Source organism: Scomber japonicus, chromosome 1 (genome assembly GCF_027409825.1).
Source record: "Scomber japonicus isolate fScoJap1 chromosome 1, fScoJap1.pri, whole genome shotgun sequence".
Classification (NCBI taxonomy): domain Eukaryota; kingdom Metazoa; phylum Chordata; class Actinopteri; order Scombriformes; family Scombridae; genus Scomber; species Scomber japonicus.
In genome coordinates this window covers 35,450,461-35,465,763 of record NC_070578.1, presented here as the reverse complement: position 1 = coordinate 35,465,763, position 15,303 = coordinate 35,450,461, and the positions used below count along the sequence as shown (strand labels likewise).

Sequence of the window (15,303 nt, the reverse complement as noted above, 5' to 3'; positions counted from 1 at the left end):
AGATTGTGATTTTTAGATTACAAACCATCTCAGATATACATATATATGACTCAGTAACATATAAGGGTTGGCTAGATGAACAATTCAAAAACATATTAAAAAATATTTTAAAAGCAGCATCGGGTTTGTAACAATTTACATTTTGTGTTTTTGTTGTTTTATGTCATTTGAAATGACATTTGCACCATTTTTTTTTAACCAAAAGTAAGACTGAATGTTCCTGAAAATGTCAAATGGTGTAACCACAAAAGAACGATAAACATTTTATCTACCTACAGTGTATATAAGTGGACTTATACAAATAATTACTTGGAATGGTTCCTAATTTACATGATTCTCCAGATTGAATTTAATATTTAGAACAATTGTATTTCATTACCTTTATTTAATATAAAAAACTTATGTTAATAATGTAAGATCATGCCAAACTAGTTGATATGGTGTTTTATTGAGAAATTAGTGTTTTCAGGCAAGTTTTTATGGTTATACCACTTAGACATTTTTGCCATAATCCTCTAATATATTCTCTCAAAATGGATTAAAAGCAGAAATTAAATGCTGGGTCCACAAAAAAGAATGTGTGCAAATTATTCATATGTTTATTTTCAAACATTAACCCATTTAAATTTGACTAAACCACATGGACACAAAACTTATTTTGTTGCTGTTACAGAAACCTGATCAGTATTGTGGTATATTTCCTCTGTTCTCACCGTATGACTTGGTAGTAGAGTCCTTTTTTTAAACTCAACATCTGTACAGCCTGTTGACACGGGCGATGTCATTGCGACTCAACGCCCTGGCATGTCCGAAGCTAAGGTTCGGGTTGCTCCTGGCAACGATGGTGGGTCGCCCGTTTCTGGAGAAGGCGTAGCTGTAGGACACAAATACATTTTTAGTATAACACATAAGCACACACACACACACACCGGCTCCCCCTCTCACAATTGTGGTATTGCTATTTTTACATTAATTTTCTTCCAGTTTCTGTTGAATCTCAGAATTTGACCTGAAGCTGTATGGTTGAATGGTTTGTTAGGCCTTTTGGATTGTATACCTCCAAATGTAATAGTATGACTTACAGTATTAGAACATTATAACTATATACTGAGCACTCCCAAATCAGTTTTGTTACGGTGACTAATTTACAAAGCTGGTCTTGTATGTAAAATAAAATGTTGTATATTTGCTTTAAGAAACAGAAAATAACCACCAACGTAATTTAAGTCAATATGACATAAATACACTATATGGTCAAAATCACTCACTTGCTGTAATGCATGACGGAGTTGAAGTCATAGGGAGTTCCCAGGTTGTTGGTCTGCACCTTGTTGAAGTTGTGTTGCATTCCTGCACAGAAAGACAGAGCAAAATATAAACGCACAGATCTTAGATTTTACTTTCTTCTTACCTTCCTGTCTGTGTCCTCCTGCCACTATCTGATCATTAGAGAGTTTCCTGCCATGATGGCTGAGGACCTACAATATTGTCATTGGCCTTTTCTATAATGTATTATTATATGTATGTATATTTTCTATAATTATTTCAAGTTGGATGTCAGCGGAAAGATCAGAAGCCTTGATTCTGACTGGCAAGTGAAAATAAGTGAGAATAGTGGTGCATTTTATGGAAAAACTGGCATTACTTTTCTGCAACTTTGTAAAGTTATCCAGTAGTTTTATTAAAAAAGGTCCAGCCCACTCTAATTACATCCTAAAATAATGAATGTAATCAGTATAAATTACAAACTCACCTCTCCATGTTTCTCAGTATTCATAAAAATAGTGTGTGAAACAATGTGAGCTTACCTGACTGGATGTTCTGGGTGAGGATTCTGACGTATCTGTCTCTGTCAGAGCGGACTTGTTCGTGGTGGAAGCCGAGAGCGTGGAGAACCTCGTGCTGCACTGTGCCCGTGTACAGACAGCCGTTTCTCTTTAAGGAGACATACTGTCCTCCTCCCTGACGGCCCAGGTAGGACCAGCACCTGATACACAAACGCACACACACAAATACAGTTAGGTCCATAAATATTTTGACAGTGACACAGTTTTTGTAATTTTGGCTCTGTAGACCGCCATAATGGATTTGAAATGAAACAATCAAGATGTGATTGAAGTTCAAGGGGTAGGACAAAAATATGGTTTGAAAATGTTAGGAATTGCAAACATTTTTATACACAGTCCACTTATTTCAGAGGCTCAAAAGTAATTGGACAAACTAAATAATGATAAATAAAAATGTTCATTTTTAAAACTTGAGAATCCTTTGTAGGCAATGACTGCCTACGATCTGAAAGCCAGTAACATCACCAAATGCCGGTTTCCTTCTTTGTGATGCTTTCCCAGGCCTTTAGTGCAGCTGTCTTCAGTTCTTCAGTTTGTTTGCGGGTCTCACTGCCTAAAGTTTAGTCTTCATCAAGTGAAATGCATGCTTGATGGTGTTGAGATCAGGTGATTGACTCGTCTATTGCAGAATATTCCACGTCTTTGCTTTAAGAAACTCCTGGGTTGCATTGATAGTATGTTTTGGGTCATTGTCCATCTTTGCCGTCCAATCAACAAAAAATTTGGGTGAATCTGAGCAGACAGTATTTCCCTATACAAATCAGAATTCATCTGTCCTCTGTCACATCATCAATAAACACTAGTGACCTATTGCTATCAGAAGCCATGCACGCCCAACCATCACACTGCCTTCACCTTGTTTTACAGATGATGTGATATGCTTTGAACCATGAGCTATTCCAAGCCTTGTCCACACTGTTTTCTTCCCACCATTATGGTACAGGTCGATCAGAGTTACATCTGTCCAAAGAAAGCTGGTCCTGAGCTGCGCTGGCTTTTTAGATGTTTTTGGTAAAGTCTCATCTGGCCTTTCTATTCCATTCTTATGAATGGTTTGCACCTTGAGATGAACCCTCTCTACTTGCTCTCGTGAGGCAGAGAGGCCAACAGGAAACAGAGACAGACAGAGAGGCGTAGCATAGGTCCTTGGCCGGATTCGAACCAGGGACGCTGCAATTATGTGGTATGTGCTCTAACCACTCAACCCCTCTAACTTTTAATAAACCTTTTCTGTTATTCTCTCTTGTTTTATGTACTTATTTAATTATTGTATCTATCTTGTTTTATAAACATTTTTAATATTCTTATTTTATTTTGTGTGCATTGGTTTCAGTTTTTTTTTCAATTTATTCTTTGTCTTTATTTACTTCTGTCTTATTATCAGTTTGTCAGTCAACTAACTTTGAGGCACTTTGAACTACATTAACCTGTATGAAAGGTGCTATATAAATAAAGACTGATTGATTGACTATAACAACTTCTCACCTCTTTTCCTTTTTGTTATTGGCAGAAGAGAGTTCCCTTGACTGCTGGACATCTTGACCTTAACATAATGTAATTGTTGGGGGCTATTTGCTGAAATAACTGATGCTGTTATTTTCTTGGGAGGTCATAAGACAGGTAGCAGGTGAGAAAACAATTTCTACACTCACAGGCGACCTGCACGGGTCAAACTAATTGGTGTAGATGAGCGTAGATTGGCTTAAGAGAGGGACCAAAAACAGTAACCCATTCTTGAAATAAACTTGAAATTGAGAATTAATTATTTTCATGTTAACATACAGTATGTGTGTGCATATATGTGTGTGTGTGTGTTTTCCTACCCAGATTCAGAGAAGAAGTAGAGGTAATTGCGATCCCTTGAGGTCCTCCTCTGAAAGCGAATACAAGTGGACCTATGGAAGGACTCCAGAGTACTGATGATGAAGTTGCGCTCGTTTGTGGCTGCAGAGTGAAAGAAAAGTTAGTGATTTCCCTAAACAAGACATATCCTTCCTTCAAACATCACAACTCATATTTTCAGGATGAATCTTTTTTTTCTTTTAAAAAAAATCACTCTTCTCAGTTGGCGCACACAGACTTTTGCAAAAATGTGGCGTCAAATTATAAATTGCTCCCTCTGTGTGTTTAATATGCTAACAACACTAAGTTATTAATTGGTTTAAATCCTATGATTATATTTTTTATTGATTATATTTATGGTTATATTTATTTGTTATATGTATGAGTATATTTATATTTAGTTATTATATGAATGCGTATATTCTATTATTTATTATATTCTATGTTTCTGTATTATTTTTATTTATTTAGTTATTTATTTATTTTGATAGTAACAATATTCTATTTTTTTATATTATTTTCTATTTGTATTTGTTACTATTTGAGTAAGTCTATTTAGTTATTCTATCCATCTATCTGTCTATTTCCATGCAGCTGCATCTAACATTTTTTTTTTTTATAAAATAATCTCTATTTCACTTTGGTGCAACTTCAGTAGTTCTGACTGCAACTGAACAAGACTGACTGATTGTCTGGAATCGTTTTCAGGGGTCAAAGGTTAAGTCTCAGTTTCTTACAGTAGTGGGAGGCGATGGTGTAAGGCACTGTTACATAGCGTCCACTTTTAGGCCATTTGCAGCCTCTAGCAGTGCAGGGAACAGCGTTCCTTCTCAGATTTGGGGCAATGTCCCCATGAATCAGCCTCCTTGCTGTGAAACAAACAGACACTCATATAAATGTTCACAGCAGGAAAGTGAATTTGAGTTTTACATGACTGCTAGATCTTTACATTTTTATATAGGGCTCAACTGATTAATTGATATGTCCATCATTGTGTAATTAATTTGATCAGTTGTTTAATCTACAAAATGAACAAAAACTGAAATTGTTACAAAATGTATTTCCTTCTCATGTTTTGGGTTGTGGACTGTCATCTCGACAGTCCACAACCCAAAATACAGTATCACAGAAAAAAAGCTGCTCATTGTAATTATTCTGTGATATTTAAGTTATTTAAACAATTAATAAATAAGTCATAATCTTTGACATTCAAAAGAAATAAAACAAAATTATACTCTCTTACTTATGTTAGCATTTGCTCTTGCAATGACTTCAGAGACGTCCTGAGATGAGTCTGAAAAAATAAAAAAGACAACGTAGAATATCAGAAACAGGCACCAGCATTATTAAATGTGTGTATATTGAAATGTAACTTCAAAAACTTCAACTCACCTCCATCATCTCCTTCTTCAGTTGCACCCTGAGACACAGAGACACAAGATTGAACAATTTATACTCATGTTTTTTTTCCCCTTCTTTTTTGAACAATCTCAAAAATGTTTAGTCAGCAATCCTTTTCCCTATTTTAGTTCACTGAAAGTTGATATTTTAGTGACGCATGATTTCACATGCATGAGTTACCATCATAATCTCAGTGTCAAAATATTTAGTCTTACCGGAGGAACAGCTGTCAGGGAGAGGAGGAGGACGAAGAGGACGACTGGAGTCATGATGGAGGTCCTTTCCAGTCAAATTTCAATCTGAAAAAAACCTGTTGAACAGGAATCTGGATGCTGGAATCTGGATGCTCTGATGCTGTGATGCAGCAGGTGCTTGGCTGCTCGCTCTTTATAGGCAGCTCACACAAGGTGTGGCAGAAGTTTAACCAATATCTGCCAAGTCATCAGTACATACTTTCGCCATATAAAGATCAGTCGAACCATTAAATTGGCTGTGTTCCTCACGGAAATGTCAATATGAAGATGTTGAAGAAGGTGATATCACACATGATAAAGAAACGAAAGACAAACAAAACAGTACTTGTCGAGAAGGATGTTGAAAAAAACAAAAACGGATTTGATCAGAAACTGCTTGTTGACACTGGGTAAACAGATTATTAACAGATTTGGAGGCACTTTAGTTTGTTTGAGTTTAAGATATTTAATACTCTTCTTGGATATTTTAGCCAAAGTGTAAATCCATCTGACAGCTTTGCCTCATGAGATTAGAAACAGCTTTTTTTAAAAACCTCATAAGTCAACACTGGGTGAGGTGATTATAGACGGAATAATGCATGTGACTGACAGGCTAACAAATGGTTTATTATTCACTGCTGCTGAGGGATTGAGGAGGGAACCAGGGAGCACTTGTTACTATTTATACATATTTACCATTTGTTATGCTCTTTTTTATCAAGGTGTATCTACAGCCATTCTAAACTATCTGGGTAAACAGGATGATTGACAATTTTCAATCAGATTTCCTTAAACTACTTTAGACTTTATGTATCTTCATTGGATCATTTACCGTACAAACAATCCAAAATGCTGATGCTAGGATTTTAACACAATCCAACAGATGGTCGCATATTACACCTGTTTTAACTTCTATGCATTTGGAACGAAGTTTCTTTGATGTTAATGAAATCATGAAATGAAATCATCATTGTCAAAATAATATATTTTTTTCTTTTTTTAAATATTTAGTCAACCATTATGGATCCAACTGATTAAAAAAAATATTCCCCTGCCAATTCCTAAATAAGTCCAATTGGATTGCTGTTATTTGGACTTTCTATTATTATTTATTATTTGGATCATACAGAGTCTGCTTGTCTGTGAATGACTTTTTGGAAAAACATAAAATATACACTCAGTGTGCACTTTATTAGGGATGCCTGTGCAGTCTAATGCAATACAACAGGTCATAGCGGGTGGATTCCAGTGCAATATATTGAAAAGTGTTCCTATGACCTCAATAAATAAATTATGTATATAGAGTATACTTACCACCATATTTGGGACAATGTCAGCAAAAACAGAAACTTTGTAAAATCTGAATTCATAGCAGAGCTGTTGCATTGACTTGGATTAGATTGCAGTTGTTCCTAATAAAGGGTTTGCTGAATGTATTTTTGTACTTGTCCATGTACTGAGCCCAAGAGGCCGAGGGAGCTGGACATCCAGGAGTTGAGGCACTGGGAGCTGCTGCACATCAGCCTAAACAGGGGATGGCTGCTCGCCAACCGGAGCAGGAGGTAGCCGCATGCCAACCGGAACAGGAGGCAGCCACACACCAGCCATATGGCAGCAAGGCAGCATTTAACACATAAACACAATAAAACAACTGAAGACAGTAAAAGTGTTACAGGTGCGGTATTTTCCTCCTGTCTTCTTCCAGTGCAAACATTCAGAGCCAATGCAGCATGTTTTTTATGTAGTAAGGCAGAAACTGAGTCCACAATCAGCCCTCTCATTTGACTGAAACGAACAGATGTGCCAACGAAAACAATGCAGCAATGTTCTTCTTCATCAATTCTGAAGAAGAGCATTGTGCTAGAAACTTCACGTCACATCTTCAGCAAATCTACATCATCTTTATATATGGTTCTGTGTAGTTCCACCATATATTTTTAGACTTTTAGATATGAACCTTAGTTTTGTTTGTAGCCATAGAGACTTCTTTAACAGCTGAATTATATGACAATAAACTTATAAACATGTTTTTGAACAGATGACATGTTCACAGAAAAAGATGCTTTGCCTCTGCACATGTTTGGGCTTTTGGAGCTCTATGCTTAAAAAAGGTTTAATGTTTGAAAATTTTAATTTATTTAAATTGGCTCTGCATCTGTCACTGGCGATGACAGAACACTTTATTTAGCCCTACCCCTTCAACATCTCAAATACAGGATGCATGTGTTTAATTTCCTGAATGATGCCAAATATATATTTTATAAAATTGAACTTGATTTGGATTTTGGGATTTAACTTATTATTTTTTGGATAAACTTACAATCAGTTGTTTTTTCCTAAATGGCAATAGTGGAAGTATTGAGATTGTAATGGAAGTATTAAGATTGTCTACTTAAGTAAAAGTACCAATACAGCAATGTAAAAATACTCTTTCAACCGCTACAACAATGAAACACATCAACAATAAGACGTAACATGGCTTTGTGATCACAGGTTGATGTCAAATTACAAATTAAAAAATTAAAAATGTCTTTAGAGAAACTGAATTAGTTTCCTTAGTATTCTCTGTTGCAATACGTTAGATCTTACAGTTGTAAGACTGATTAATTGATTAAATAGTTTAAGGGTTGATGCTTCCTCCTGGTACGAACAAATGCAAGGAGATGGTTCTCCAATAACGAGGTAATTAAATAATAAAGTACTAATACAGCTGAACCAGCATCTACCAAAAGGAAGAAAGGTGAAACTGACATCCTTCGATTAAACAGTTCCCAGCTAAACCTGTGTTAACTGATTTTGGCCACTTGGGGGCAGCAGAAACAAGGTGTTAAAATGACATTCACCATTCATCACATTCATTCATCATCAACTTGTTAGTTGATATATTGATCTTGTTCGCTAACAGTTGTTTATTTCCACATCCAGCAGTTACAGAACATTATCATTCATTTGGAGTCGTTTTTCTGCCCACCTGCTGAATGTAAGTCCAAGTCTCTTTTAGTTCGGTTTTTGCTCTAGTCTCTACCAACTCCTGAGGGACATATCTGGTTCTTTATTTGCTAAAAGCTCCATTATGTTCTTGATATGAGACGAGATATGGGTCAATGCGGAAAATACTACTTTATTCCGCCTCCCTGTTATCAATAAAAGTTCAAAACACTGGATGGAGGACAGAGTTGCTCCGTCAGAGATCGGCTACAAGACGATGTTGTGTTAACTGTGGTGGAGTGAGGTACAGAGGATGAAGAGGGAGGGAGCGGTGAGTGAGGTACAGAGGATGAAGAGGGAGGGAGCGGTGAGTAAGGTAGAGTGGATGAAGAGGGAGGGAGCGGTGAGTGAGGTAGAGAGGATGAAGAGGGAGGGAGCGGTGACAGTAAGAGAAGCCGATGAATCAGATCAATAACATGTTATTTTCTGATTGTTTCACAGCGGTTACGTTCAACAATGAGTAATAATAACATACACATTAGCCGATCAACTTACATTGTGCAGACCATGGGGCAGACATCCCAACTCTCCCGGAAGTTCCGGGAGTCTCCCGCATATTGATAGCGTTTCCATGGCGCCCGCAAATGAGACGCATTCTCCCGGAATCTGGAACGAGCAAGAGCGCGCACTAGAGAGTGACAGCGTGCGCGTGTGTGTCTATAAATGCAGCACAGCGCCCCCGCCCCCGGACAGACGCCCAGTGCAACCATAGCTCGTCACGCGCGTGCAGGATCACGTCCAAAACCCGCGTGAACGTCAACTCTGGGAGGAGGGAGCGAGGAGTGACAGATCTCTCCAGTATTTTGAACGTAGGCTGCAGTACCATTTCTAAACGCTTGGTGTCAGAGTTACATACTTGAACTGTAATTTACCACAGTGTTCTTCTAGCTATTCTATTACTTGTCTTTACATTAGATGCACAGACCCCGGTATGCTGAATGCCTACCGCCTTTCTAATGTCAAAGAATGAATGTCAAACAATTTTCTTCAGTTGAACTCAAACAAAACAGAGATCCTTGTTATGGGTTGCCATCATATGGTAAAGCAAATGCTGCCATCTGCTGGTTTTGTAGTGGAACATATCAGGCCTTGGCATTTATTTTATCAGAGAGCCTTTCCTGATTTATTTTTCAAAGAAGAAGACATTTCCCTTCTCTAGCTGGACAAAAGCCAGTTTTCCCAGTGCATGAATCATCTTCTTGATGTCTTTGTTCCAGACTGAATGTTTTGAAGCTCTGTCTGAACTTTCTCTAAGCTTAATTTTTTGTTGAGCAATGGTTAATGAAACTGTGTGTGTGACTCAAGTCTGTGGGAAGTCCTATCTAAAACAGTGAATTGACATGAAATACTTACACTGACAAGCTGAGGTTAAACTAATAATGTACACTGCTGTTAAAATTATCATTTTGACAGAAAAATGACATCACACCTTTTTTTATTGCTTTTATTGAACACTATGTAATAGTTGGTAATGAATCATAACTGGACAAATATCCAGTACTTATACTAATGTACAGAAAACCCCCAAAGTCAGACACCATAAAAAGAATACATTTGAAATAACATGTCCAGATATTGTTATTGATTATGAATATTCTTATAGAAAAACAGATGTTGGCTGCTTGAGTAATCATGATGAGCCGAGAGTGGAAGAAACTGGAAGCCGACCCTTTCCTTTTGTCATTATGCTTCTGGTTGGAGAGAAAATAATGAGATGTACATTTTGTAATTTTGTTGTTTTTCTGTCATTTGAAATGACATTTGTACCTTTTTTTTTAACCAAAAGTACTCAGCAGTTGTACAGCCTGTTGACACGGGCGATGTCATTGGCACCCATCGTCGTGGCTCGCCCGAAGTCAAGGTTCGGGTTGCTCTTGGCAACGATGGTGGGTTTCCGATTTTTAGAGAAGGTGTACCTATAGGATACAAACACATAAGCACACACACCAGCTCCCCCTCTCACAATTGTGGTACTGCTATTTTTTCATTATTTTTGTCAGTTTCTATTGAATCTCAGAATTTGGCCTGAAGCTGCACGGTTGACTTGTTTTTTCTTGTTTTGTTTTTTTTAGCTCTTTTGGATTTTATACTTTCAAATGTAGTAGCATGACTTACAGTATTAGAACATCACTATATACTGAGCACTCCCAATTCAGACAGTTTTGTGACAGTGACTTATTTATATAGCTGGTCTTGTATGTATAAAATCACCCAAGTAATTTAAGTCAATATGACATAAATACACTACACACTATATAAAGTCACTCACTTGTTGTAATGCATGACGGACTGGAAGTCATAGGGAGTTCCCAGGTTGTTGGTCTGCACCTTCTTGAAGTTGTGTTCCTGTCCTGTACAGGCAGAGATCTTAGATTTTGACGTGTTTCTTCCTTCATTAACAGTGAATCTTTAATGCAACCTGGTTCATGTAATCAGGTGTTCACATACTCAATTCATATTTCTCTACTGCCCTGATGTGTGACTTTAAAATCTACCTTCCTGTCTGAGTCCTCCTGCCACTATCTGGTTATTAGAGTTTCCTGCCATGATGGCTGAGGACCCACAATATTGTTGTGAAAAATTTGACTTGCAATGATTCAGATTTGAAGTCAACGGAAAGATCAGAAGCCTTGACTGTGAGTGGTGAGTGACAATAAGCGAGAATAGTGGTGCATTTTATGGAAAAACTGGCATATTCTGCAATTTTCACACATTGCAAAGTTATCCAGTGGGCCACATTGGAAACCTAGGTGGGTTTGATTAAAAAAGGTCCAGCCCACTCTAGTTACATCCTAAAATTATGAATGTAATCAGCATAAATGACAAACTTACCTCTCCATGTTTCTCAGTATTCATAAAAACCACTAGTGTGAAATAATGTTCAAGTGTTTTTATGTGAGCTTACCTGACTGGATGTTCTCGGTTAGGATTTTGACGTAGTTGTCTCTGTCGGAGCGGACTTGCTCGTGGTGGAAACCGAGAGCGTGGAGAACCTCGTGCTGCACCGTGCTCGTGTACAGACAGCCGCTTCTCTTCAGTGAGACAAGCTGTTTTCCTCCGCGACGGCCCAGGTATGACCAGCACCTGATACATAAACACACACACAAATATGAATATAATAATAATAATAATAATGCATTTTATTTAAAGGCGCCTTTCAAAGCACTCAAGGACACCTTACAAGGCACATATAACACAACAACAGTACATCAAACAATATAAATCATGTAACATTTAGTGCAAAGATGAAGAATAAATATGTATGTTACTACAAAGTGCATTAGTACAATAAATAAACAAGAACGTGATTGCATAGTCAGTGTGAGACAGAGTATGCCACTCTGAATAGGTGCGTTTTCAGGCAGGATATAAAGGTGGAGACAGAGTCAGAACACTTTTTTTTTGTTCTGTCTTATTATCAGCTTGTCAGTCAATTAACTGTGGGAGACTTTGAACTACATTAACCTGTATGAAAAGTGCTATATAAATAAAGGTTGGTTTATTGATTGAACATACAGTATGTGTGTGCGTATATGTGTGTGTTTTCCTACCCATTTCCAGAGAAGAAGTGTAGGTAATTTTGTTCCCCCGAGCTCCTCAACTGAAAGCGAATACAAGTGTAATTGTTGAAGTCCTGCAGGATCCTGTTGATGAAGTTGCGTTGGTCTACGGCTGCAGAGACAAAGAAAAGTTAATGATCTCCCTAAACAGGATATAACCCTAACCCTAAGCCTTCCTTCAAACATCACAACTCACATTTTCAGGATGAATCCGCTTTTTTATTTTATTTTATTAATAATGGTTCATTAATTTAAAATTGCACCTCTTATCTCAGTCGGTACTGGTAATTCAATGAAAACATATTAACAGCATTTCAGAGATGTGGAACCGGACTACTTTAAGTGTTTCACCACCAGACTAACTGGGCAAAGACAAAGTACTTCCCACTCTGTCTATTTTCTTTGGTGCCAAATGCCAAACTCAAATGTCAAGTGAATCCTACAATTAAGTTAAAATAGTAAATAATGTAATTTAATACTAATGTATGGAATGACTAATGATTAGATCGTATTTCTGCATATAGAGCTGGCAGATTTTTGCTTTTATAAAATAGTCTCTCTTTCTTTTTAGTGAAACTTCGGTGACCACTACGGAAGCTCTAATGACACCACGTCTGTCTATGACACACAGGTCGACCCGTGAGAGAGACCCGCCCTCCCTTATATCACGGTCGACGATCCCAGTCAGGTCATTCTTGTTTTCTTCCTGCGCGAATAGGCTACTTAAGCTCCCTCGGCACAGCCAACAGTCGGTTATCTGCTAACATCCGCTAACAGACGTCCTGTCAAGGAGCCACATACAACCATACAACCGGCATGGCTACAGCCTTGATGCTTGCCCATAGAGCAGCTCTCGACTAGGGTCGCTGTTGCTGACACATGTAACGGAAGTGTTGAACAGAATTGGCGGAGTCCTGAGGAAATCCTCTATTAGGGGAATGGAAGCTCCATCCCCAAGTGGTGGCAAGGCTGCTGTAGATCTCACAATCGCATTATGGTTACTATCCTCTGTTTTCCAGCTGGCCAACATCCGCTGTGTCACTTTATGAATGGGGCTGAAACTCCCAGTTTCCAGGCCTCTGGTACCATTATGGGATTTGTAAATTGTGTTACATGCTCTCTCATGACATCCATTTGAACCTTTGGAGGGAGTGGAATTAAAGTTCACTCTTAGCTTTGACTACAGCTAAGCGAGTGTGTGATTTACAGGCGCTGTCAACACGTCACACCTGTTTGCAGTTTGCTCCTGGGTTCTCTAAGGTATGTTTGCAGCCTAATCCGGCCTTTATACCTAAGGTGGTGGAGTCTGCGTAAAGGTGCCCAACAGTAGCGCTGAGGGCTTTTCACCCTCCACCTTTTGCAACAGCAGAGGAATGCAGGCTAAATGCCTTATGCCCGGTGGGAGCATTACGGTTGTATGTGGACAGGACGGTAAGTTTTAGGAGAAACAACCAGCTGTTGTGTCGTGGGCTACACCGCACAAGGGAAAACCATTGTGCCGTCAGAGCCCACTGGACTGTGGAGGCTATAGAACTGGCCTACAGGTGTAGGAGCCTGCAGCCACCTGTAGGGTTAAAGGCACACTCCACCTGAGGCATGGCTACGTCATGGGCCCTGTTTAAAGGAGTCCTGGTAGAGGACATCTGTGCTGCAGCGAGTTGGGCTACTCCACACACATTTGTGAGATTCTACAGTTTGGATGTCTCAGGTCCGTTCTTAGCCCATGCAGTGCTGGAGACTGGGGCCTCAGGGAGTATTTAGTAGTATCTCAGTAGGGGTCATGGAGCCTTAAGGCTTCGGGAGATTATGCAATCCGGGAGTGGGCTATATCTCCTATAGTGAAACACTGAGCGGAGTTAGAAAAATAACATTGGGTTACTTAATGTAAACCCTGGTTCTTTGATAACAGAGTGAGGTGTTTCACCAACACTTCCCTCCTTGCATAGCCAAGGGAAGAAACCGATATAAAATGACCTGACTGGGATGATATAAGGGAGGGCGGGGCTCTCTGTTATCAAAAAAACAGGGTGTACGTTAAGTAACCCAACGTTCTGACTGCAACTGAACAAAACTGACATTGCCGAGACTCGTTTTCAACGGTCAAATGTTAAGTTTCTGTCACTTACAGTATTCGTCGGAGATGGTGTAAGGCACTGTCACAAAGCGTCCATTTTTAGGCCATTTACAGCCTGTAGCAGTGCAGGGGACAGCGTTCCTTCTCCTGTTTGGGACAATGTCGTCATAAATCAGCCTCGTTCCTGCAAAACAAACAGACACACATATAAATATTCACAGCAGGAAGGTGAATTTGAGTTTTGATCTTTACATTTTTTATATAGGGCTCAACTGATTAATTCATCTGTCCACAAATTATATAAATGGTAAGAACACTGAAATTGAATTATTTCCTTTTCAAGTTTTGGGAGCTAAAGTCACATCTCGACAGTCCACAGCTCCCAAAATACAGCTTTTACTGTAAAAAAAAGCTTAGTTATTTAAATCTTTGACATTCAAAAGAAATTAAAAAAAATTATACTCTCTTACGTATGCCAGCATTTGCTCTTGCAATGACTTCAGAGGCGTCCTGAGATGAGTCTGAAAAAATAAAACAATAAAAATAACAACGTAGAATATCAGAAACAGGCACCAGCATTATTAAATGTGTGTATATTGAAATGTAACTTCAACTCACCTCCATCATCTCCTTCTTCAGTTGCACCCTGAGACACAGAGACACAAGATTGAACAATTTATGATCATGTTTTCTTTCTCTTTCCTTATTGATGCAGCTACACGTCAGTTAAAACCAGGCATCTCCAAACATATTTGTTGATTAAAAGAAAAAGAAAAAAGTTAAAGGATTAAATGCTCTTTTACGTGTTTAGACATTTAAAGGCTCATAAAATTATTTTAAAATGACTGAACAATCTCAAAAATGCTTACTAAGCAACCCTTTTCCCCATTTTAGTTGACTGAAAGTTTGGGTTAGGGGATGTTTTGGAGATGCATGATTTCCACATGTAACATCATAATAATCTCAGTGTTAATATTTAGTCTTACCGGAGGAACAGCTGTCAGCAAGAGGAGGAGGACGAAGAGGACGACTGGAGTCATGATGGAGGTCCTTTCCAGTCAAATTTCAATCTGAAACAAGAGTCAAAATGTGAACAATTTTCATAGTTTAAAATAGGTTTGGTGCCAAACCAGTACAACCCCTCTTCCCAAAAAAAAAGAATAAAAGGAACAAAAAAATAAGTATCAGTAGATGTAGTAGTATGAAGTCTACCTGTTGAACAGGATGCTGGATGCTGGATGCAGCAGGTGCTCTGCTGCTTGCTCTTTACAGGCAGCTCACACAAGGTGTGGCAGAAGTTTTACCAATGTCTGCCAAGTCATCAGCCATCAATTATCAGTCAAATACAAAACAAAACT

General features: G+C 38.4%; 2 protein-coding genes across 2 annotated transcripts; both read right to left on the bottom strand.

The window, feature by feature from the left end:
* Window positions 1-747: 747 nt before the first annotated feature.
* LOC128362716 (high choriolytic enzyme 1-like) lies at window positions 748-5,359 on the bottom strand. The gene is made up of 8 exons (XM_053323596.1): window positions 5,306-5,359; window positions 5,082-5,109; window positions 4,933-4,983; window positions 4,427-4,558; window positions 3,671-3,791; window positions 1,809-1,987; window positions 1,269-1,350; window positions 748-874 (listed from the first exon to the last, which is right to left on the bottom strand). The coding sequence occupies exons 1-8, from the start codon at window positions 5,357-5,359 to the stop codon at window positions 748-750; spliced, it is 774 nt and encodes a 257-aa protein (XP_053179571.1).
* A 4,741-nt stretch (window positions 5,360-10,100) lies between these two features.
* Window positions 10,101-14,985, bottom strand: LOC128362625 (low choriolytic enzyme-like). The gene is made up of 8 exons (XM_053323488.1): window positions 14,932-14,985; window positions 14,564-14,591; window positions 14,416-14,466; window positions 13,998-14,129; window positions 11,863-11,983; window positions 11,217-11,395; window positions 10,581-10,662; window positions 10,101-10,227 (listed from the first exon to the last, which is right to left on the bottom strand). Exons 1-8 carry the CDS (start codon window positions 14,983-14,985, stop codon window positions 10,101-10,103), a joined length of 774 nt encoding a protein of 257 aa, XP_053179463.1.
* Window positions 14,986-15,303: the final 318 nt, after the last annotated feature.

What these genes read in the sequence shown, in the direction of transcription:
- LOC128362716 (XM_053323596.1), bottom strand. Translation starts at nt 5,359, where the DNA reads ATGACTCCAGTCGTCCTCTTCGTCCTCCTCCTCTCCCTGACAGCTGTT. An exon ending in TGAAGAAGGAGATGATGGAG is followed by an intron (nt 4,984 to 5,081) that starts GTGAGTTGAAGT and finishes TTATTTTTTCAG; the next exon opens with ACTCATCTCAGGACGTCTCT. An exon ending in AAGAGCAAATGCTAACATAA is followed by an intron (nt 4,559 to 4,932) that starts GTAAGAGAGTAT and finishes TTTGTTTCACAG; the next exon opens with CAAGGAGGCTGATTCATGGG.
- LOC128362625 (XM_053323488.1), bottom strand. Translation starts at nt 14,985, where the DNA reads ATGACTCCAGTCGTCCTCTTCGTCCTCCTCCTCTTGCTGACAGCTGTT. An exon ending in CACCATCTCCGACGAATACT is followed by an intron (nt 11,984 to 13,997) that starts GTAAGTGACAGA and finishes TTGTCTCTGCAG; the next exon opens with CCGTAGACCAACGCAACTTC. An exon ending in CACTTCTTCTCTGGAAATGG is followed by an intron (nt 11,396 to 11,862) that starts GTAGGAAAACAC and finishes TTTATGTATCAG; the next exon opens with GTGCTGGTCATACCTGGGCC.